At 56.2% G+C, this 23,801-nt stretch overlaps 5 protein-coding genes across 5 annotated transcripts; 4 read left to right on the top strand and 1 right to left on the bottom strand.

The window, feature by feature from the left end:
- Positions 1–1,329: 1,329 nt before the first annotated feature.
- On the top strand, positions 1,330–2,485 carry PLICBS_002170 (uncharacterized protein; the record flags this gene model as incomplete). Its single annotated transcript, XM_018321801.1, has 3 exons — positions 1,330–1,467; positions 1,521–2,177; positions 2,237–2,485. 3 exons carry the CDS (start codon positions 1,330–1,332, stop codon positions 2,483–2,485), a joined length of 1,044 nt encoding a protein of 347 aa, XP_018179281.1.
- Positions 2,486–5,127: 2,642 nt separating this feature from the next.
- On the bottom strand, positions 5,128–6,653 carry PLICBS_002169 (uncharacterized protein; the record flags this gene model as incomplete). The annotated part of the gene is made up of 3 exons (XM_018321800.2): positions 5,128–5,986; positions 6,049–6,315; positions 6,397–6,653. The coding sequence occupies 3 exons, from the start codon at positions 6,651–6,653 to the stop codon at positions 5,128–5,130; spliced, it is 1,383 nt and encodes a 460-aa protein (XP_018179280.1).
- Positions 6,654–9,833: 3,180 nt separating this feature from the next.
- Positions 9,834–11,986, top strand: PLICBS_002168 (uncharacterized protein; the record flags this gene model as incomplete). The annotated part of the gene is made up of 2 exons (XM_018321799.2): positions 9,834–11,755; positions 11,827–11,986. 2 exons carry the CDS (start codon positions 9,834–9,836, stop codon positions 11,984–11,986), a joined length of 2,082 nt encoding a protein of 693 aa, XP_018179279.2.
- A 1,505-nt stretch (positions 11,987–13,491) lies between these two features.
- Positions 13,492–15,894, top strand: PLICBS_002167 (uncharacterized protein; the record flags this gene model as incomplete). The annotated part of the gene is made up of 3 exons (XM_018321798.2): positions 13,492–14,094; positions 14,168–14,698; positions 14,752–15,894. 3 exons carry the CDS (start codon positions 13,492–13,494, stop codon positions 15,892–15,894), a joined length of 2,277 nt encoding a protein of 758 aa, XP_018179278.1.
- Positions 15,895–22,075: 6,181 nt separating this feature from the next.
- Positions 22,076–22,957, top strand: PLICBS_002166 (uncharacterized protein; the record flags this gene model as incomplete). Its single annotated transcript, XM_018321796.1, has 1 exon — positions 22,076–22,957. One exon carries the CDS (start codon positions 22,076–22,078, stop codon positions 22,955–22,957), a length of 882 nt encoding a protein of 293 aa, XP_018179276.1.
- Between the last annotated feature and the right edge of the window lie 844 nt (positions 22,958–23,801).

Below are 23,801 nucleotides of genomic sequence, written 5' to 3'. Positions count from 1 at the left end.
CTTCATTGGCTTCGATCGACTGTGCCAGCTGGCGATAGAGACTATGGTCGGGGACGTTGGGTCCTCGGCGCTGAGCCGTCTGCGACGCGGCAGAAGCGACCCCTCCAGACATGACGGTGATGACGTCGACACCAAGAGGCGCCAACTCGATTCGCAGGACATTTCCCATGGCGAGCAGTGCCGCTTTGCTGGACGCATGTCGTGGAAATCTTGCTCACGACGAAAATGGCGGCGACTTAACATCAAGGATGTCATGTTTAGCACACCAAATTGGCAGAGAGCCGAAGAATTGAACCATCTCAAAGTTTGCGTAATGTGCACAAGCGTCAATACGAGCGCCGAACCAGCCTGGCCCTGTGAAGGCCAGGGATCCTCTTGAAGCTTAGGCCGGGAGGACTACACACTCTTTTGCTGAGCCTAGCACCCGTCCGCGGCATGTACAGTTGCACGCGGCTTTCTTGTCGCAGCCCGCCATCAACTTGACATGAGTCTTGGAAAGCGTCTCCCATCGAGCCGCACTTTGCAGCCAGAGTAGAGGCGGCGGCCAAGTCAAGGCGGCCGGCACGCCGTTCGTACGACCGTGACCAGCAATTGTGAACCACACGAAACGAACGAAAAAAGAGAGAATGAAATTCGTCAATGTCGCGGGCAGGGTACTTTATAGAGAGCTTTCCGGCGTCATCGCGACGAAGATTTTGAGGCCCTTGCCTACTGTGTTGTGTCTCACTTTGGCCGGTCGTGATGGCAGGGTCGATCGGACACGGGGAGCACTCGATGTCGCCCGACACGTTGCTGTCGTTTGGCGTTTGCGATACAGGCGGCGTTGTCGGCGATGCTGTTGGGAGACATGGTACTGGGCAGGAGTTGAGAGGAGCACCGTTAGAAGCCTCCGGAGCTGCATACCTCGGTCGCGAAAAACACTGAGCAGAAGGTTGTGCCACTAGGCGCCTGCGAATCCGTTGCGGGGTTCCCGTGGCCTGGCCACGACCGGCCGGTCACGTCAGTAGCATTCTCACACGACTCTGAACTCGTGGCATCGGGCTCCAGCGACAAGACGATTCGGATCTGGCGCATAGCCACGGGCGAGTGCATCCAGACGTCGGGGCTCTTCACCATCCCATATGTCGTTTCGAGCGGACGATTTATATCTGTTGACCGATCGCGGTTCTGTCGCCACAGGGCAGATTGCAAATTGGTCTTCTGGCGAGCCTTCGGCAGGCGGTGCACCCGTGGGCGACTCCGTTTTGGTTATGAGTGGTTCTGCTACGTATGAGCTGCGCATGGTTGGGCTTACCTGGCAACGCTCTGAGCAAAACCATCTCCCAGTTCATGGTATTTCGCTTCATTTCCGGCTGTGCAGGCGGCACGCCCTTGGCGCTCGGTGGCGGAAAGATTGCCGACTTGACTTCTCTGAAACAGCGCGCTTCGGCCATGACGCTGTTCAGTCTAGGGCCGCTAACTGGACCGGTGCGCACGAGATGCCCCTGGACTCAATGTAACATACATGTTGACTTGCTTAGGTCCTCGGCCCGCTCATCGGGGGTTTCGTCGCCGAGGCGATTGGTTGGCGCTGGACGTTTTGGCTGCTTGCCATTGTTGGCGGTGCCCTTGCAACTGCCGCCGCTGCCATCATGCGTGAGACGCATCCCAAGGTCCTTCTGGAGCGAAAAGCTCAATATCTCCGTGCCTCTACCGGGAACCAAGACTTCGTGTCCAAGCTCGCCAGCACCGATACAGCCAGCAGGATCCTTACGCAGGCGTTAGTTCGCCCCATCACGCTATTGCTTCGCTCGCCAATCCTCCTCGTCATTTCTCTATACGTGGCGCTGGTGTTTGGGTTGCTATATATACTGTTCACCACGTTTAGCCCTGTCTTCGAGGGGAAATATGGCTTCACCACCTCCACGTCCGGCTTGGTATACTTGGGGCTTGGGATCGCACTGCTGTTCGACGTGCTTCTATTTGGCGCGTTGAACATGCGAGTCCAGGCAGCTGTTCTCAAGGCCAGTGGCTTGCCACGACCACAGCCTGAGCATCGATTGGTGCTCATGATCATTCTCAGTCCCTTTGTCTCGCTGGGCATGTTCATGTACGGCTGGACAGTCCACTATACAGTTCACTGGATTGTCCCCGTGATTGCCACTACATTCATCGGCTTCGGAGCGTTTTTCGTGGTTGTAAGTTCCATTGGTCACCAGACGTTGGTCGCCTATACACGCTAAAGATTGCAATGCAGATGCCCGCACAACTCTACATTGTGGACCTCTTCGGCTCCGAGGCGGCGGCGTCTGCCCTCAGCGCCAGTTTGCTACTGCGTTATGTGTCTGGAACGTTTCTGCCACTGGCCGCGCCAAAAATGTATGAAACGCTTGGCTATGGATGGGGCAATACGCTGCTTGGGTTTCTGGCTCTGGCCTTTGTCCCTGCTCCAATCCTCTTCTACAAATACGGCGAAAGACTTCGTCGAAAGACCGTCTTCTTTTAAGGCGAGCAGGACTTGTAGCTGCAGGGCAAATAGGGACACACATAGTGGTGTCTGCACAAGAGAGATTCTAAGATAACCCTAAGAAACATGTTCCTTGGCCAGCTACCGTCGCATGCCGTCTTTAGCGTTCAATCATACCATGACACGACTAACAAGTGCGGCGGCAGAGGTGGTTGGTGTCAGATAAAGTGGGGTTCTGGTGAGCCTGGAGCGCGCGCTGTCCATCCAGAGTTCCCTAACGCGACCATGTTTTGGCTTGCATCAAATCACACAGCACGCGTGCCGGTTCACGACTTCATCTTCCTTCACTTTCCGTCGCTGGGGGCCACTTTTCGTATGGCGTCAATACTTCGGCGAATGCCCTGGGCTGGCCGAGCGTGGAAGCCCCTCACTTTTTCCAACTCCAATTTCCCGCGAGTCCCAGTGCATGAGAAAATAGAAGAGGAGCTCCTCCCCGACTACATTGCGTCGCGCTACTACCCGGTCCGCATTGGCCAAGTTCTCAGTGATCGCTACCAGATTGTTGGCAAGCTGGGCTTTGGAGCCAGCTCGACGGTCTGGTTGGCGCGGGATCTCGCGTAAGATGTGCTGCGGTGTCCCCTGGCGAAGACGCTCTACTTACAGGTGGTGCAGTGGCCGGCGGCATGTGGCACTGAAGCTTTTCGTAAACTCAAAGTCTATGGGGTCGCAGCTGGACAATGAGCTCGCAATGTACAAGCGCATTTCCAGGTGTTCGGCAAAGCATCCCGGACGTGGTACCGTCCGGGAACTCCTGGGCTCTGTTGCTGTTGCTGGACCAGACGGATCCCACCAATGCCTTGTGCATGCTCCGCTATGGGAAAGCGCTCTGACTTTCCTACACCGAAACCCAGTGAGGAGACTACCCGTGCCGGTCCTGGCGTTCGTCCTCCGCCGCCTCTTTTTGGCCTTGGACTTTCTGCATACGGAATGCAGAATAATCCACACAGGTGCGTCTTCGGGAACTGAACTGAGTGGAGATAGCTCGCCCAGAACGGTGCTGAGATGTGACGGAGTAGATATAAAAGCCGACAATATTATGTTCGGCATCCAGGACGATTCGGTCTTTACCGCCTTCGAGGAGGAAGAGCAGCTCGACCCCTCTCCGAGAAAATTAGTCGGCGACAGAGCCATCTATCTGTCACGCCAGCTGCGGATGCCAAAGGATTGGGGCGCACCGGTCCTTTGTGATTTCGGGTCGGCTGTTTCCGGGGACACGGAGCATCTGGAGGACATACAGCCCGACATTTACAGAGCACCCGAGGTCATACTAGAAGCACCATGGTCGTATCAGGTTGATATATGGAACGCAGGCTGTGTGGTAAGGACCAGCTCGACACAAACTTCGCAGATCTAGTGCTGATCTGCGTCCCCATTGCTTTTCTTAGATTTGGGATCTATTTGAGGGTGGCCACCTGTTTACGGGGCACGACCCTGAGCACCAAAGGTATCGCAGCCGAGCGCATCTTGCCGAGATAATCGCTCTGCTCGGACTTCCTCCGCAGGCGCTTCTCGATTCGGGGAGGTCGAGCCATAAGTTCTTTGCAGATCAAGGTAGGCTCAGACGTGCTCACTTTTTGTTTGGACTGTGAGAGCTTTTGATCCTGGCTGACGAGGCCTTGCGTGACTTGCAGGAGATTTTCGTGCAGACATTCCACTTTTGGACAGCATTCCGCTTGAGGACAGAGAGACAAGCCTGGAAGGGGAACACCAAAGTCGAGTGAAGTTCCTCGCCATGATGCGCAAGATGCTCCAATGGGAACCTTCGAAGCGCTCATCGGCCAAGGCACTGGCCAATGATGAATGGATCATGGAGAACATGTAACCGGGTGCATACGGACCCCTCTGACGGCCGTATGGCTCTCACAAAAATCCATGGGTTCCTACGACTTCGCGAAGGGCACAATAAAGTCTAGTTTGGGATCCTTTCATCCTCTGGGGCCGAGTTATATGTCTCTCGCTAGATTGGCGCATCTATCGTGACCAACAGAGGCCCGGCCAACACTCCTGCTTTTTATGAGCCATCATTCACCCCAGGATCGAAATAACCCTTGACGATCTGGTATGGGATTGGCTCCAAACGCCATCTCGCCCCTGGAAGGGCCCACGCCATCGACAGACAGCGGATGACCCAGCGCAATACAGCAGAGTTCTGCATGATGCAGGTGCGCCCGATTGTCTGCTGGGCTCCAGATCAGCTGGCACTCATGGGCTGCACGTCGGCAGTGTTCGGGCAGCTTCAAGCCGACTGGATATAGGTGCAAATACCCTGTATGCTGTTAGAACAGGGGGTTAGCCTCCCAGTCAACGGCATAACAACAAAGCGAGAAAGTCGTCCCTGTCGATAATAGCCGTTTCGGGAAGGACACACGAGCTGCCTGAATGATGATGGCCTGAAACTGTTAGACGACGGCCTTGACCAAATTGAACCTTGATCTATCCCTCAACAGATGCCGACATTTCAGGCACCAGCCGTTGAAAGATGTCGGATTCCACCAGAGGAGCCAGATTTGCCTCGACAGCGTGAAGGTGATTTACAACATCCCTGCAAGGGCACAACTCGCAACGGCAAAGCGCCCCCGAATCGCAGTCGTCAAGAACACACGAGGGATTAATATGGATAACTATACTTCGCTGCGAGAAGGCGCTAAACTGCCGCTCCGGCCGTCATCAGACCCCTGTGCAGTCTTGGCCAGCTCCCTCATACTCTCCGTGTCCTCCTCTTTGCCGGTGCTGAGCACTGTTCCCAGACGCCCACTCCACCCCCGTTGGGAGCGCGGCTCATCCTGCCGCGTCCACGGATGCTTGCCCGGCCCCCCTAACCGCTGCCCTTCGCTCCCACCGACGGCAGCGGTACTATTTCGCTTTTTGAGGATCGTGTTTCTCCACTTGTCTAGTAACTTTCTGCATGCCGCCCATGATGTAACGGCGTAGATGACGGCGTTCCAGAAGCCTTGCAATGGCAGCACTGTTGCGCTCATAAATTGCAGCGTGACGCTTGTTTCACGTGGGTGAATGTGCGAGTACACGCGGTTCGCGCTCGAAGGCAGCCAGGTGATGAGGATCACGACGAAGAAGAGGAGCGCACACTTTGTGTACTGCCACGCCGCGTTATTGATTTCTTGGTGGATTCGGTTCGAGGGACGAGGAGCACCGCCGGCGGTCACCGAAGTTGCGTTGGTCCCTGTTTGCGTAGAGGTTTGTGGCTGTGATGTGCCCGCTTCGATGCCATTCGGGGTGGCAGTTGTCGCATGGGCGGTTGACTGACCGCCGATCGTGTGCAACTCCATTGTCTCCGACTTGGTCACCACCTCGGATGTGACAACGACCTCCGTGGTTCTCATGTTGGTGACGGTGTTGCCGCGAGTCGATGAGGACATGCCGCCAGAGGTTGAGCCTTGAAACTTGCGCAGTTGTTGGTGCTTCCTGTATATGGTGGTCCCGGACCGGAGGTAAATGGCCATTGTGATTGCGATAACGACCCTGCCACGTATAATGTTTAGTCAAGCCGTAATGGCCAAGAGGAGATTTGCAGAGCTGCATACCAAACCGGCCCGTAGAAGGTGGCAATGCGCAACGGATCCCACTGGGGCGTAATCCAGCACCACATGCCAGCGGCACCGTACACATGCTGGCCCTCCGAGTTCTTGATGAACAGGAAGATGAACCCGGGAACAAAGGGTATCCCGTAGCAGAGAAATAGGTACGGAACCTCGATCCGTCGTAGAGCGTGCGCGTCGAATCGAAAGTAGAATGTGAGGTATACGTTGACGGCCATGGCCAGCGTCCAGAACGCATCAGCGGCCACAAAGCTGCCTTTTCTGTCAGCGGCTGAATGCATGGGATATGTTTAAAGTTACGCCTCCGAAGCCAGGCCCCTGGTCAGTACTTACACATCCAGAAGAAAGGCTTGCGCCTGGCACGCTGCACTCAAGGGCTGGTCAATGTGCAAGCCCGCCATCATGAATGCCACACTGGACGCAAGGTTTCCGAAGGAGGCGTAAAAGACGAGCCGGTTGATGGACTTGTGGAACGCATCGCAAAAGCAGAAGGTGCCGATGATGAAGATGCACCCCACAAGAGAGAGCGAGGAGCCCACCTGTTGGATGATGTTGAGGACCGCGATCTGGTCCCCCGTGAGAGCAGCCATGGTGGGCGGAAGTCGGCTTCAACGACCTCAAGCACGCAAATGGAGAATCATCGATCAAGTCCTGGAAAGCTTAAACCGACGGCAAGGGGACCGCATGTCATTAAATCCATCTGCACAGGGCGTGGCGTGCGCCGCGTCCAGGCCCCGGCAACCAGGGGTTCTCGAAAGAGCGAGTCCATGTTGCCCATGAGGCAGGACGAGGTAGGCAGCGAGCGTCCTCCATGGCCGCTCACATGCGCAGATACTCGACGTGAAAATTACGGCGAGGGTGCAGTTCCTTCAAGTGGCAGGGGTTGAAGCCGGGGGGACCGTTGGCTGTGGCGTGCACGTCGGCGGTCCGTGATGCCTCAGCTGCAACGATCACGTCCAGAAATCGGCAAGTCTCAGATTCGCCAGCGAAAGCCACACCAAGCTAAGTGGCTGCATCCAGGGGCCCAAAGCAGCTTAAAGATGCGTTAGTTCGTCCGCACGAGCGTTTTGCAGGAGCGCCGACTCGGGCGGGCGCGACCCGGAGTTCCTGTTCCTGATGCGTTGACGCTTGCGAGACAGGGGGCGCACTCGCGAGGCCAATGTCGTCGGGACTTGCAACTGCCACTACGGGTCCGAGTTTCTGCGATCTGCTGGCGGGCAGGGTTCAGGGGGATGGGGTGGTAAGCAAGAAGAAGGAGGCTCTGGCTGCTGGCTTGGATTTGGCACAGGGGCATCCCAGTTTGCAAGTGCCGTCTTACTCGTAAAAGTCTCATGCGGGGTGCATGACTCGGCGCTCCCACGAAGCGTGGGCTCCGAAGGGGCTACAAACCGTTCAAGTGTATCGTTGCGAGTTTGTGCTCGGACGGCAATTTATTTAATGCCTTGTAGGTTGATGGCATCAGATCCGACTGGCCTGGCGGGACGGGTAGAAATTGCTGACTTAAAAACCATTTGGAATTTGCAACTGGCACAACACGGGAACTTGACAAGTGAAGCCGTCTTGTTGGGCGCCCGAGTTGCGGCTGGCGTCCGGTGTGGGGCCGCAACTGACAGTTGACGGACGGGTTCAGACGAAATACGAACCTGGACCTGGCGTCTGCAAGCCGACATTTCCCCACTGACGATCAAACTTGAAGAGTGGGAGCGTCTCGACACGCTACTGGGTGCTCAGGCTCCTTGTCAGGAGCGACGGACTGTTCGCCCAGATGACACCGAGCGACGGCGAGATGAGGTCGGTCTTCAAATTCGCGCTGTCGGCGATGTGCGCCGATACGTTGGATGGATCGCCCAACTGGCGGCAGTTGGTGCTGCAGGGCTGAGCGCACAGATATTAAGTTGGGCAATAGTACGACTAATGGCTGGGTATGGGTTGGTTTGCTAGGGGATCGCGAATCAACGTGCGCGTCAAAGCAAACTTGGACGGCATGGCACTCATTTTAACAGCATTGCAGTCAACTTGCGACAGCGGCCATCGTGTTGCATACATGCTCTGCGACTCGTCCCGTGCTTTTGGACGCCTCTCACTTGTTTTGGCAGCAGACAAAGTCTTTGCCTCCGGGGCAGATTGGATCTACGCAGCCAAACTGTTAGCCAAATCGCCACATTACATGATAGCGTCGGTCAGTGCTTCTTACCTGGCAGAATCGTAGCTGCACAGTCCTTTCGCCACGTGCATGCCGTGTTTGTATCTCGGCCTGGGCAGCGGTGGACCATCTGACAGCCCTGGATGCTTGCTCCGTCGGAGGGGCACGGCCAGTCACCTGGGATGCCCTTGTAGACGGTGCCACCGAGGGCGGTGCATCGGTTATGATCGAGGCAGATGCACCAGGGGCTCGTCCAAGAGCCAGAGCAGGGCTGACTGGCCGCAAAGACGGCGGGGAAAAGACTCAGAGCTAGAGCAAGCGCCTTCATCGTGCACTGCAAAGGGCCGAGTTCACAAAACGCGGGGGGCGGTTTGAACATGACAAAGGGTAGCTCTAAACCGGATCTGGGGCTCTCATATACCGAGGGCAATCGTCGCGGCCACGCATGAAGCTGCCTGGACGAAACTTTCCGGCGTTTTATTGCCAGCAACGGGCACCTCTGATATAGCGTGTCTCGTGTCAAAGACGTGGAGAAGGTGCGCAGTCGCCACAAGGTCGTTTTACGCGGAAATGTGGTCAGCGTGACTACTGGAGCCACTTGAGTTCTGCCATGTAGCTGGCAATGCAGGTCTTGGTCTTGGCACAAGGTATCACGCCAGAACTGCATGAAAGCTGTGCTGGCACTTGGGTCTGTCTTTGCAATACGATTGGACGCACATTGTATACATGGTATGAACAAGGTGAGAAGCTATTCTTGCTTAGTCGAAGCTATCGTACGAAGTATGGTATGGAGAAGTGCCTCTGGCCGTAGCTTGTTAAGGCATTGTAATGGCACAGAGTCTCAAACCCTTTGGCCGCGGCGTTTGCGGTCTGGTCGGTTCGACAACCACGAGCTGTCGCCAGTTTAACATGAATCGCACGCAGGTCGGTCCCCGAGGGCAGTTATCGGGCTGACATATGCAGTGGAGACCTTACTGAGTCCAGAGTATAGGCTTTGTTCCGTCGAGTTCTGGTGCTCCAGCGATTGGCATGACGTGCATCGACGCGGGCTGTTGTTAGCGGAGCCGTTGGGTGGCGACGTACGTGCACATGCGTCAGTATAAGACACCAGGAATCATTGAAGACAAACAACCCACTCGCGGAGCGAAGAGGAAGACGTCTGAATCCGGCATTGACGGTCCTTACACACCAAGGTATCGATCATCGTTGGACTTGGTTTACTTGGTTGGGCGTTCTACTTGTGACTACAGCGGCGTCGTGTTGAAGCGTAGATGACGTCGACGTGCCACATGTCAACAGAACGCGCCTAGTTGATACATATATACATAGTTTTCTAAATTTGCAACACTTTGGCGATGATGACAACCTGTTGCTTCAATAGATCGCCTACCGTGTGGTTCACTCCCGACTTGTTGACCGAGCGGCAAATGAGAGCACTGTGACGTCTCTGCCGCGAGCAGCAGGGCGAGCTGCAGCGCGGGCCACCTGCGTCATGCACTGGCGCACGCTAGCGACGCCGTCAATCGATTAATCTCATGGCAGCAAACATGAAACGCGACGCTACTTCATCCTCAAAGCAACCTTTCGCAGTCGTCTCCCTCAGCATGCTCTGCTAGCACGAACCGCAATGGCCGCGGACAAGGACGACGAGACGGGCGAGCATGCTCGTGGACATGGCGGACGAGCAGCAGTGGCGGCAGCGGAAGAAGCGACAGCGTCAGCGGCTGCAGCGGCTCCAGCGCCTGTGGGTGACGCGCCGCCAAGCAGCCCAGCGCGGGTAGCCGCCGTCCTCTCGGCACCGCCTGTGCCCGCTGGAGCAGCAGCAGCAATAGCGACTCCACCACTGCAGCCCGGCAGTCGAGGCGTCGACTTCGCGACAGCTTCATCCACTGCCGCCCTGCCGCCGCGGCCGCTCAGCAGCTCGGAGCCGCACCGCGTGCACTACGACCTCTCCCTCGACACTCGATCCTCGACCCTGCTCCCCTCGCGCGCGGGCGACACCGCCGCCAGCAAGCGCCACCGCTCCGACACCGACACAACCAGCTCTGGCCTCGACGCGCTTCGGCCCGTCGCGTCGTCCAGCTACGACGCCCACGGCCCGCCGTCCCCCTCGGTCCTCCGTCGTCGCAGCACCCGCGCCGCGACGCTCACCACGCTCGACGACCACGATGACTTCGACCCGGCGCCCTACGGCTCCCGCCCGGGCTGGCAGCCCGGCTCGGAGCCCGGCTTCGACCCACAGCTGCCCGACGGTGGCCACGCCTCCATGCCCGCCCTGAGCGCCCCGTGCGAAATCACCGTCGTCGACTTTTCCCGTGACCGCGTGCTCAAGCGCCACTTTGACAACGACGGCTTCGTGCGCTTCGTCTCGGAGCCCAAGGAGCCGTGGGCCAAGTGCCGATGGATCAACGTCAACGGCCTGAGCTGGGACGTGATCCAGGCCGTGGGCACCAACAAGGGCTTGCACAAGCTCGCGATCGAGGATATCATGAACATACGCAACCGCACAAAGGCCGACTGGTATCCCAACCATGCCTTCATCATCATGACGCTGCAGAAGCTGGTTCATGTGGTGGACAACGACGACTCCTCGTCGAGCTCCTCGTCGGGCTCGCAAGGGGGCAGCATCTTCACACGCTGGATACCCAGCTGGCTGCGCTTCTGGGGCCCTAGCGACAAGAAGCTCCGCGCCGACCTCGAGAAGCACCTCAACAGCGCCAAGGGGGGCCCCGTCCTCTCCGACGGCACCACCCTCGAGGAGACGGCCATGCTGCGCTCCCTGCACCAGTACCACGCGTCGGGCAACGAGGCGCGCACCGACTTCATGGAGAAGAACTCGTCGCTCGCGCCCTACAACATGGCCGTCGCCGCCGAGCAGGTGTCCATCTTCCTGACAAACGACAACACCGTCATTTCCTTCTTTGAGATCTCGGCCAGCGACGTGGAGCGCCCCATCGTCACCCGCCTCAGCAACCCGGGCACCATCCTGCGCGAGTCGTGCGACGCCTCGCTGCTTGTCCAGGCCATCATCGATGCTGTCATTGACCTCGCCCTGCCCCTGACGGCTGTATATACGGACATGCTCGGTGACCTCGAGCTCGACGTGTTGACCGCCCCCTCCATCAAGCAGTGCCGCTCGCTGTACATTTGCATCGCCGAGATCAACAAGATGCTGCGCTTCCTCAGCCCCATCGACAATCTCGTCAACGTCCTGCGCGACCACCGCACTCCGCTCACGCAGGAGCAGGCGGCCCGCGTCCTTGAGGACCCTGCTTCGGGTGTCATCGTCACCCCCATGACGCACACCTACCTCGGCGACGTCCTCGACCACTGCGTCATCATCACCGAGGCCATGCAGCAGCTCAAGCAGTCGAGCGAGAACCTCATCAACCTCATCTTCAACACCATCACGGCCACCCAGAACGAGTCGATGAAGCAGCTCACCACCGTCACCATCATCTTCCTGCCCTTGACGTTCATCACTGGCTTCTTTGGCCAGAATTTTGCCGAGGATCAATTTCCCGAGATTCAGAACGGCATCTGGTACTTGTGAGTGTCCTCTCTTCGACGAGTCTGTCTCCGGTGCTTTGTGTTGCAGATCGCTAACGTGTGAACCAAAGCTGGGCCGTTGCCGTTCCGACGGCCGTCGCCACGATACTCATCCTCATGCGCGAAATGATTTACGCCTGGTTCGTCCGCATCATTCAGCGCAAGCGCATCCTCAGCAGCCGCAGGAGGACCAAGTCGCGGCGTCGCAACCAGCGCATGGCTAGAACGTAGCGCGAAAGTGTGTTTTGAGTATGTACATTGACGTGCGAGGGGACATCTCACCGTTCCCGCTCTGGAAGACAGCCTATTTAGCAGACCACTAAAAGGACCGGCATCCGTATACCAGGTCGACTTCACTACAGTTCAGCCTCATAGAAGATGCTCATCAATGTCAAATACGACTATACAAGTATCTATCACAGATGATGTTCCGACTGTGATGATGTACAAGGTGCTCCGGAGTCGTGAACGGTACGGTCTACAGGTTTCGGTCAAGCCGAACAATGCACAGCACGAGCAATGCTCCCCGGAAGTCAATCTCAGACCCGTTCTCATGCGTCAGGCCGGGCGCCCTGCTTTCACGCCTCGTATTGGTGGCGCGAGCGTCACGTCCATGAGACGCGCAAACACAAACACGAAGACAAACAAAGTACCTCCGTTACAATTGGTGGCGTTGATCTCGTCCCCTGCTGTCAACATTGAGGCGTCTGGGGCTGGCAAACTTCAGTGCTCATGAATCTCAAGGGGGATGTTACAATATTTCACATGGAGCCAGTGAGCTCCCCCTCTTGTGTTACGAAACTTGACTGCATTTTCGTCGTTTCAACGACGAAAGGTTGGCCGCTTTGAAGACAGATCTGGAGCCGGTCCGCTTCCCCGCACGAATCCCGTCTCCACGTTCCCCCAGCCCCATGCAACCCCCCCACGACTGCCGTGGCAAACTGTCACGACAAGCATGGGGGGTTGGGTTTGCTCAACTGGAGCCCATGTTCCATAGCTCGTCGTGGCGTATGCACAATTGAGAGCCTGGCACCCTCTGGCGGGCGCGAGCTGTGCCTGAGCTAGCCGTCCGCTGAATGCTGCTTCCTAGATCGTGATGGACGCGACAGCTGCCCCGGTCGGGCAACATCCCGAACCAGAAAACTGGGTTCGAAACATGGCGACGACTTGCGATGAACACACATGACGCTAAGCAATCCGTTGCCTGCCCATTGGTCTCCGGTTAACCGACATGCCGCAGACCGCGAGCCGCGCTCGCTTTCATCCCAGACGAAGCGGGATCCTTCCGGCGCGCGCCAGGCCATGCAAGCGAGGCCCCCAGATTCGGTCTAGCCCAGGTGGCCGTACGAGTGCGACTTGGGTCCGGTCATTGAGCTCAGCCCACATCGCACAAAAAAGCAGGGTTGATCGCCGCCGTCACGGGCAAACGATGCACTCCGACGCGCTGGGCTGCGCCCCCAAAAGCCTCCAGCCTCGGCACTGAACGTACCTGATGGAGCAAACTGTAACGACGTGCCATCTCGACACGGTTCCAGGCCCTCTCCCTATCTACTCAATGAGGCGACGAAGCACCTCATTGTTGCCGCTCCTGTCAATTCTTGTCTTGGAGGTGACACCGGAGGCAGTGCACGGCTGTTAAAACTCGTAACTGATCGGGTAGCGGGGCGCGTTCTTCTTCGAGAACAACGCTAACAGCAACTCGCCTTTGACGGAACCGGTTGAGCGAGCACTCCAACATGCTTGGCTCTGTGGCATGTTGGCTGCACGTGGCTAACCTCCTAGCGAGCCTCGCCATCGCGGGAGCACACGGCCAGACGTGCACCACCACCACCACCACAGGGCAAACATCCGCAACCGCCACATGCAGGAACGAGCCGAGATTCTTCGAGAGAGTTGCCCCCCGTGGGGATAGATACCTCGTCGGCGTCGGCAAGGCTGACATTACGGGTCCCATCGTTGAGATTGCGCTCGCTGGGTACGGCAAGTTCGAGCAGGGTGGGACGGGGCTCCGCCAGAGGCTGTACAGCCGCGCCTTTGTCGTTGCCGATATCGAGAACCCGCAGGATCGGGTGGTCTACCTCGTTCTCGATGATCTGGCTGGTGATACGGCCGTGCGATATGGCTTGTTCGAGGCCCTGGCGTCGTTTGGAGACGAGTACTCCGTGTATAACCACAACAATGTGGCCTTGACGGCGACGCATTCTCATGCCGGTCCCGGTGCCTGGTTCAATTACTTTTTGCTTCAGACGCCGACTCTGGGGTTTGATCGCCAGAGTTACCAGGCCATTGTGGATGGCGCCGCGTTGTCGATTAAGCGAGCTCATGACAGCCTTCAGGAGGTGAATCATCTCCCGATCGCCTCTTACAAACCGGCCAGAATGCCACAAGGGTTGCAGCGCTGATACGTGGCAGGGATATCTTGACGTGGGGACGACCGAGATACGAAATGCCTCCATCAATCGGTCACTCCACGCTTACTTGCACAACCCGGAAGATGAGCGCGCACGGTACCCCTCGTCCGTTGACACTACCATGACGGTGCTCCGTCTCCAGCGCAGCTCTGACGACCGTGCAATCGGCATCTTTACGTGGTTTGCCGTTCACGGCACGTCACTCTATAACAATAACACCCATGTAGCTGGCGACAACAAGGGGGTCGCCGCCTGGATGTTCGAGAAAGCCATGGAGGCGGACGATTCAGCAGCAGACGACTTCGTTGCCGGCTTCAGCCAGGCTAATGCAGGAGACGTGTCGCCAAACACTCTCGGAGCCTGGTGTGAGGATGGCTCGGGTGTGATGTGCAGTTTTGACATGAGCTCCTGCCCCAGCGGACGAACCGATGCGTGTAAGGGCCGGGGCCCTGAGTTCCGGGCACTGGATAACGGTGTCAAGAGTTGCTATGAGATTGGGCGACGGCAGTTTGACGGGGCAAGGGAGGTCTATGTGAGGCGCCTCCTCTACGTCATTGCTGGGCGTGTTATTGACCTGGTCATTAGGACGCCATGGACCATTCCACCACGCCGATCACGGGAAGCATCAAGGCTTTCCACTTTTTCCAGGACATGACCTACTGGAAGTTCCATCTCCCCAACGGCACCGAGGCCTCTACGTGTGCGGCCGGCCTCGGGTACTCCACCGCCGCCGGCACCACCGACGGCGACGGGCTCGGCGGCTTCGTTCAGGGCACGACCACGGCTCCCTCGATGGGGCCCCGCGCCTGGCTCAACCACCCCCTGAGAAGCCTTTGGAGCGCGCTATTCAAGATCCTCAAGTCCCCGTCTGCCGAACAGAGAAGGTGTCACGGCGCGAAGCCAGTCCTCCTGGATGCGGGCGGCGTCACGTTCCCGTACGCATGGGAACCGAACCTCGTGGACATGCAGATGCTGCGCATCGGACAGATGTTTATTGCTGTGAGCCCGAGCGAGATTACGACAATGGCGGGGCGTCGCTGGAAGGCGGCGATCGCGCAGGAGGCGAGACGGTTGATGGCCACGGAATCGCCCATCCCGCTGGTCGTCGGCCCGGCGAATACGTACGCGCACTACGTCACGACGCCGGAGGAGTACACGGCGCAGCGATATGAGGGCTCGTCCACCATGTTTGGGCCCAACCAGCTCCCGGCGTTTATAAACCTCACGACGAGCAACATGCACTACCTCACGAGCAAGGCCAACCCCATGGCCATGACGCGCCGCCCCAAGGCCCCGAACCACACCAACTCTTCAATCTCGCTCTTCCCCGGTGTCTTTTACGACCGCACCCCCTCGTCACGGCCATTCGGACACGTCATCCGCCAGCCGCGCCCGGCGTACAAACGCGGGGATGTCGTCCGCGCGACGTTCCAGGGCGCCAACCCGCGCAACAACCTCCGCCTCGAGGAGACGTACCTTGCGCTGGAGAGGGAGGTGTTTCCGGGGCGGTGGACGCGCGTGCTGGACGACGCGGATTGGTTCCTGCTGTACTCGTGGCGGAGGACGAGCCTCGTGCTGGGGTACAGCGAGGTGGATGCGACGTGGGAGACGGGCGGGACGGACTTGGAGCCCGGGAGGTATAGGATTAGGTACTATGGGGATGCGAGGAGGATGTTTGGGGGGGTGAGCGCGTTTGAGGGGACGACGGAGGGGTTCACGCTGCGATGAGCGTGGAATACTAACAGCAGCCCTCGCTGAAGCGTAGTTGGGGCAAGCTTCACGCCCTTTCAGCATAGCCTCGGAGCCTATTTGCCCTGGGCTCAACAAGACATTCATGTTCCCAGTCTCAATATCGTTTTGGCCAGGGCACGACTTCGCGATCTCCCCACCGATGAAGATCTTACATTCACCTTGATTGAGCTTTATCCTGCGTGGGTTTTCCTTGAAATCGTACGCCTCTCGCGTAGAATACACCAGCACTCGGCACATGATGACCTGGTACGCTTCATGGGACGGGCCTCGCCTTCCTGGTTTTGCCAAATTTCAGCCCAATACAGCCCACACACTCGTCAATTGCATTGAGAGACTACTGCACATGTTCATTTCGAGCACGCTGACGATCATTTGCATGAATCGTGGCCCCGGAAGGCTTGCAGCAGTCAGAACTGGCATCTTGTCGTACGGAGCGCATCGGGGATGAGAGTTCCGCTGCACGTCTCTGCATCTACACCATCACGTCCTTGTTTTGGTGGCATATGTACCATCGGAGACCGGCTATTTCGGGTGGTTATCAGCGCCGACGATTCAGGTGGAACCAGAGTTATACCTCACGATATTTCGTAAGTACAAAAGGGCATGCAGCATCGGAGGGTCTGCGTATCACCTTGCTCGGGGCCTGATCCTGGCGCTGCAGTCGCCTCTTTATCGATATTACGCGTGCGTTTTGCTGTCCGCATGGTTCGAGTGGATTCTGAAGAGCCCACGTTTCCCGTCTTTAGAGTATGATATTACGAAGAGTGGTAAGCCCCGCTACTGATATGACTGTGTCACACTTCATGGCCTTTTTGCTGCAAGGATAGATCGTAGCTCAGTACTTAAATCCCAAGATCTGATGGGGAATGACCCGCTTCGTATGCCTCAACGTCCCTCAATGTCTGGCATGTGTCAAAGTCTTGCAATCGCACAGGCAAGGCAAGATTATTTTCTCGAGTCAAGGAACGATTCACTTCCAAGGCTTTTGTATCACCCATCTCCGTCAACCCATCGCCATGGAACCCCATAGAAAGCCGATTGCCACAGGCCATTCGCCCTCTCCAGGAGCGGACATGACGGAAATGATTGCGAAAATACGAACAGAGCTATGCGAGCAGTGGTTGCCTCGACGAGTGGAGAAATGGGGTCCATTGAGGGCTGAGGAGAACGCGCCACCATCTTGGACAGCCTCAATCACGGCCAAGATCGGGACTACAGTTCATTACATCACCTGCCCCGGACATGTCGGATCAGAGGCGTGCGGAGGGTTCTGGAGCCGAAGAAGCCGGTCTGCTGCATCCAAAGGCCTTCATTGCGTATATGGAGGATGGGTTTTCTTCAACGGTAACACAATAACCGATGTGCAGCCAATTCCAAGTTGTGGCGCTGCCGAGGTGGTAAAGAGGAAGTTGCCGGACCTGAGACGACTGTGGGCGGAACACGTGCTGTCCACAACCGCTATTCAACCAGAGGTTGGACACGTCGACTCGACCGGAATACTTGACCCAAACATGCTGGATCAGGTCCGCGAGATGGTGAACAAGGCAACAGCGCATAGAGATGGAGAGGGAGTGACGGACGGGCGAGACCCCGACATGGCGAGGGCAAAGCACCTGGGAAAGGGTTCCGGCGGATGGACGGGCGTAACTGAGAATGGCACTGTGCTCAAACGTGACTCTGGGGCCCGAAAGATTGGAAACTACAATGACCGATACGACTCCGAGCCTGGTGGGGTGTGGCGAAGAGGTGATTTGGAAGTTTGGTTTGGTTGGAGTGGCTGGTCTTGCTTTGTGTCCAGGGACAGTAGATGGAGACCTGCCTACCATTTGGAACTCCTGCTTGCTAATATGTCCACAGCGATCGACTACGGTACTACGAGAGCAGCATACCGCGATTGGCAAGCGAGTTGGATGCAGGCTGCCGAATGGCTGTGGCTCAACGTGCCTCTCGACGTCACCCAACGATGTGTAGAGGTTATGAATGGTGACGCTGCGGAATTGATCAAGACGGAATTGCAGCGTGTCCGAAACTTGAAGCCGAAAAAGTATGTCCCGGATCAAGCGGACACCCCCGCACGAATGGATCGATTGCTTCGAGACAGGGCGGGTGGATTCATCGCTTACCATACAGTTGGGGACGAGCTGCATATGGCGCGAGGCATCGTGGCGGCTTGGGCTATGTGCGCACTCAATGACATCCTTGATTACGAAAGAGACATCTTGTGTGGAGAGACCAACAACCTTGTGAGAAGTCTCACAAGTGATCAACAGGTGGTGGATGCTGCGGCGTGCATCCTCGACGTCCTGCAATGGGCTATGGATAGCTCTGACTACGATCTGGCCGACAGCATTGTTGGCACAAACGCATTCTACCTGGTGTTCTGGAGATATAACGTTCCAAGGCTGGCCAGGTACGATGCGATCAACATTCAGCACGCGGAGCCAAACACGCCGCCTGAGTTGGAACAGATTTCGAAGATAGTTCGGCCGGGTATGGTTAGATCAAGCAATGAGCTCAGTTCCTATGGAATGTTATACAGCAAGGTCAAAGCGAAGGTTCGACAGTTGTATTGGGGCTGCAGCTGTTCCAGCACCCAATGCGAAGGTCATGACGCATGGAGGCTCCTTGCAAGGCTTATGGATGATGGGGCAGATGACGACATTGAGGAAGCCTTACTTCTTGCCTTGGTTGCTTTGAACAATGGGGCAAATGACGGTGATTTGGGATGCGAGTGCGGGATGGATTTGTTGTTGTACGAAGGTTTCGTTCGATTCTTTGATCCGGAGACCGGGATCGTCGCAAGGATGCATTACAGGACTGGCATCCTCGATCTTGGCAACACAGTCACAGAGTAAGCTTTGGCAGTAGGCTTTGTGTCAAACAAACAAGCAACTCCCAATTTTTAACGTCATTTCGTTCAGCAGGGACTTGACAGCCGGAAACTCGTCTAACGGTGGATGAGCTATAGCTTGTGTCAACTTGCGGGGAGAATTTGCGGCAACACAATAGTAGAGTAGACTGACTTGCTTACTCCGACGTCAACTGTTTGGCGAACGAAACGGGCGGTAAAAACAGACTACGCGGGTGCAGTCCTGTGCTGTACTTCTGACACCCAGCCTAAGGTACAGTATAGCATCATTTATCCACCGCCTCGCGAACTACCGTCTCAGGCAATGCAGATCCATGCCTCGTTGGCCAACCACTTTTCGGAGACGAGGTGCCTCGTTTTTGATGTATCACAATTGACAGTGTGAAGATGCTGGACGAATGAAGTCGCGATCTAGACCTAGGATAATGGCTTCTCATACAATGGCACATCTCATCGCGTTCGTGAAGATCTATAGAGCCAAAGAGCCTACCGGCAAACTGCGGGCAGCGGCCACGGGAAGGATGTTTCTGCTCCACGGACGCAGCATGTCTTGGAGTTGGTACATGTTCGCACGTCCCCAGGTTTGGCATCCGCCCGCAGCCGTGGGGCACAAGCACAGATTTACGGCACTTCCCGACTCAAATTAACTTGGAGCGCAGATCGCAAGTCTGGGTTCTGAGTAGAATCGTGTTCGAGAAAAGGCGGTCGCTACGTCAAGGGGGAATCGAGGCAGGAGATTTCTCCATCAGCTACACATTTCCAACCTTTAAGATGAAGCTAGCTACTACTGTTGCCTCCTTCGCACATGCAAGCTTCCTAGTGGCCTTGGCGTTTGCCATGCCCCAACTGGAGGACGGCTCCGGCGTGACCCCCGGTGACGATGTCTTTCCGGCTGAAAGTTGCGATTCTGGTCGCCCTTCTTCCAAGATTTGTTCAGGCAAAAAGCTACGAAAGCAACAATCATGGCCACACTGGTACACTGATGTCCAACCCTGTCTCCTATCTTGGGCGTGCATTGCGCATGTCCGTAACGGAGAAACTTGCTGAATCGTCGCTGAGTCTTCACTAGCATGTCGTCCGGTGGGAAGTGCTGTGCCAAAAAAGCAGATGGCAGCGGTGGCATTGATATGAGTAAGATGAGTTGGAACGAGGACTGCGGATATTGCTTCTCGGGCGACTGCGGTCGATAGATCTCGTACAATGGCTTTGGTGGGGGCACCGGCTCTGGAAGCAGTCTACGTATGTATACGTTAGCAAAAATGGTGATGTACGCGACCAATTTGATGAGGCGCACATGTCCAGACTTGGCTATAGGAATTCTACCATCTGCACTACAAGACTATACCCAGCCTAGCATTTTCCTCGGGAGCTCGCAATCCAACTGGTGTTATGAGGAGTCCGCCCTTCCTTTTCTTTTGCAAAAGGCATGGTTCTACCCGTATTCCTTTCCTCTCACTGCACGATCACGTGTTTGCAGCCAACAATATAAGCACCATGTGTGCCAGGAGGATGCTATTGGATTAATCCCGGTGCAGGGTTCGAGACGAGGAAATTGTCAGCCATACAGTTCTGTGGACACTGTACGCGCATACATATACTGCCCGTACATATATCCATAGATCTCATACATCTCAGTCGTTCATCGCGGTGCCCAATTACTGTACTTGTATGACAGGACTCAATGTATCTGTTGGCGGTGCATCCATCGCACGGACCTACATGTCAGCCGTACGTGCACAAGCTTGCGCGTCATTTGACAGATAAAGCTGAGCAATTGGTACAGCAACTTACCGCCTTTTCGGCAGCACTCTTTTAGATGTTGACTTTGGAAAGCCCGCAGTTTACTGCACTCTCTTATTGGGTAAACAGTAACCGTCAAAAACAGGACGGTACCGGGCCGCAGCTCACCACTGATAAACACCAATAGTGCTATGCGGGCCGATAGCCGAAACAACATGAAGCTTGAGGTCTCGAATAGGAAGGATTCCCTACTTGACCCTATCTTCCGATAGACTTGGTGTACAGATTTGTTTGCTGTAGCGCGACGATTATGCAGATAGTAACGTCCTTGACCCGCCTCGTGAGCCCTTAATGAAGTAGATCGATTCACCCTACATCGAACATTGCATTTGGGGGAAATACCCGTGGCGAATTTTTACATGTATTGGCCCCATTACATTGGTATATCCGGGAGCCGCCTGAAGTTTGTTTGAGGACTTTTCAGTAGCTTCATGGTTGATTGATGACATGCAATAGTACAGCGAAAAGGATATACTTCGACCAGTTGAAATTGGTAGTTTGGTTTGAGGCACCAAGCGTCTGGGCATTCGATCGACGGCAATATGTCATCTGAGTTTCAAACTCTTAATTCAACCAACTTCCAAGTATTGTTGCTTGGTTGCAGGCCCGTTTTTTGCCTGGAAATTGTCGTGACGGCTGCACTAGCGCAGCTGCCTCCCCCCCCCCCCCCAACCCGCAGCCACTGATCGTGTGAAACGATAGCTTCATATTCAACACAGCCTGTTCATCGTTCTCGTGGGGTCAGATGCCTGGCTTGACATTACTGGACCCGGCGGTTTTGTAGTACTACCCTTTTAGGAAGAGGTGCTTTATCGTGGCTTGCGTGGATGCTGAATATGCGCATTTGGTAGGCAGCTCCATGCTGTGAGTGGACCCCGGCAATGGCTCCTGAGCTAGGCAGTATGGCGGCAGGGGACCAGCATGAAATAAGCTTTCTTGGAGCGTCAGTGGCACATGACAAAACCGTGAGTAAGCCGACGACTTGGTGGAAGCCGTTAATAAACCTGCGAACCTTGTGGGAGGAACCAATGTCAGTGTCAGGTTTCAGCACGCGCTAACTCCGAGAGAGGGCCTCGGCGATAGGGCTGGGGAAGCACCCTGGCTGTGAGCTTCAGAGCCGCACGTTGCAAACCGATGGCGGAGCTAGCTAACGCATGGCTGTAAACTCAATGTCTCAACTTGGCAGCATTCCCCTCGGATTTCGCACGACAGGACCAGTTGGAGGGACTGAGCCAAAGAAATGGCACCGCCGCCATCCACAACAATGTTTAATGCATTAGTGGTTCCTATCCCGTAGCCTAACGCCAACTGGATCAAAAGCATAAACGCGCCTCGTCATCCGGGTTCATCGGTCAATGTGGATCTGCCAGGCGACGACTGACACTATATAATGGCATCTACCGCATGAGGTTGGCAAGGGTCTTTGTTCTACAACCACTCTGACTTTTACCATTCCCAAGTACAAGCAACCACTGCGCAGAAGCAATCATGGCGAACTCATCCGACCGCGCCCCGAAAGCCGACCCGGCCGAGTTTGACGCTTGGTTCCCGTCGCCATTCTCCCTCACCCAGTACACTGCCCCGAAGACGGACTTTGGCGGTGCGGATTACCCCAATGCCTACAAAGGCGGCAAGTGGAAGGTCCTCCTGGTCGGTACCGGAGAGCGCTACCTGCGGATGGCGGATGGCAAGTTCTTCTCAACGGGTAACCACCCTGTGGAACTTCTTCTGCCCATGATGCATCTCGATGCCGCCGGCTTCGACTTTGACGTGGCGACGATCGGAGGCCGCCCGATTAAGTTCGAGATGTGGGCGTTCCCCAAGGAGGACGAAGCCGTCAAGAAGTTCTTCGACAAGTACAAGGACCAGCTTCGCAAGCCGCTCAACCTTGAGGAAGTTTGGGGCAAGGGATTCACGAAGGAGACCCCCTATATCGGCGTCTTCATCCCAGGTGGCCATGGTGTCCTGACAGATGTTCCTTTCTCGGAAACCGTTGGCAACGTCCTCCGCTGGGCCGATGCGAACCAGCGATATCTCATCACCCTTTGTCACGGCCCGTCATGCATGCTTGCTGCCAACGTTGGCAAGCCCGAGGGCAGCAAGTACATCTACGACGGCTACAAGATCGTGGTCTTCCCCGACTCATTGGACAAGGGCGCCAACGTGGACATTGGATATATTCCGGGTCAGATGGAGTGGTTGGTTGGTGAGAGCCTTCGCAAGCTTGGCGTCACCCCCCTGAATGCGGGCATCACCGGCGAGACGCACCGGGACAGGTACGTCCTGACAGGCGACTCGCCATTGGCGTCGAACAACCTCGGCAAGCTGGCTGCCAGTGTTATCCTGGAGGATGTGGCCAAGCGAGGATAAAGTTCTCGTGTAAATAAATACAACAACCAAAAGAAGAACTCGAGCTTCGAAGAGTGATGAGCCGTCGCCAATTTAGCACCGTAGCCTTTTCGTGTCATGAGCGACGTTGAAACCGTCGGCGAGCGCCCATGTAACCCGATAGTGCGCGAAGCTAGTGAGCTTCAACACGCAGGAATCCCAGGGACTGCAAAAATCTGGGCACTGCGTAGCGGGGCACAGGGGTCTCACCCCCGGCAGATGGGCATTGAATCACGCCCACAAGCTGGTTGAGGGGGCTGGTTACAATGACTGGCCGCACTGTCAGCTGTGGCCTACGAGACTGTTGGTTGCCAAGACTGACTTCTCCATGAGATAGTCTCCTCTCATTCTTGCGGTGGCCGATTTCACGACTTCCACAGAGACACATAGTGATCCGAATGACAGCGGATACCAAATGTGGCTTGTAACGCAGGGGATGCAGCCTCGGGTCTCGGGCAATGTCGAGTCAACCTGAATAGGGTTATCCTCTGTGCTGTTTGTCTATGCACGGGCACATACAGGGCGCCGCGCGATCGTCGAGTGACAAGGCGAGCACACTCAATTGATGTCGAGTGCCGATTTCATTCCACGGCGCCGACGTGTGAACGGCGCAGCCGACCAGTGTTTGCTTGCAGCCGGACCAACAACTGGCCGACCCACGGGCTGTCTTACAGCACCCCTGTCAGGGCAAGGCAGACAGTCCGGCTGCCTCCTTTCAACGACTTTCTGATAGCTCATTGTGAGATCGTCACAGGCAAGCGCTTTCAACACTCACCATCTTATCTGATACTTTCTTCCAAATTCGACCTGTGGTTGCCAGCTTTCT

This window comes from Purpureocillium lilacinum (assembly GCF_023168085.1).
Source record: "Purpureocillium lilacinum CBS 284.36 DNA, scaffold_2, whole genome shotgun sequence".
NCBI lineage: Eukaryota > Fungi > Ascomycota > Sordariomycetes > Hypocreales > Ophiocordycipitaceae > Purpureocillium > Purpureocillium lilacinum.
This window is presented reverse-complemented; position numbering and strand designations above follow the sequence as displayed.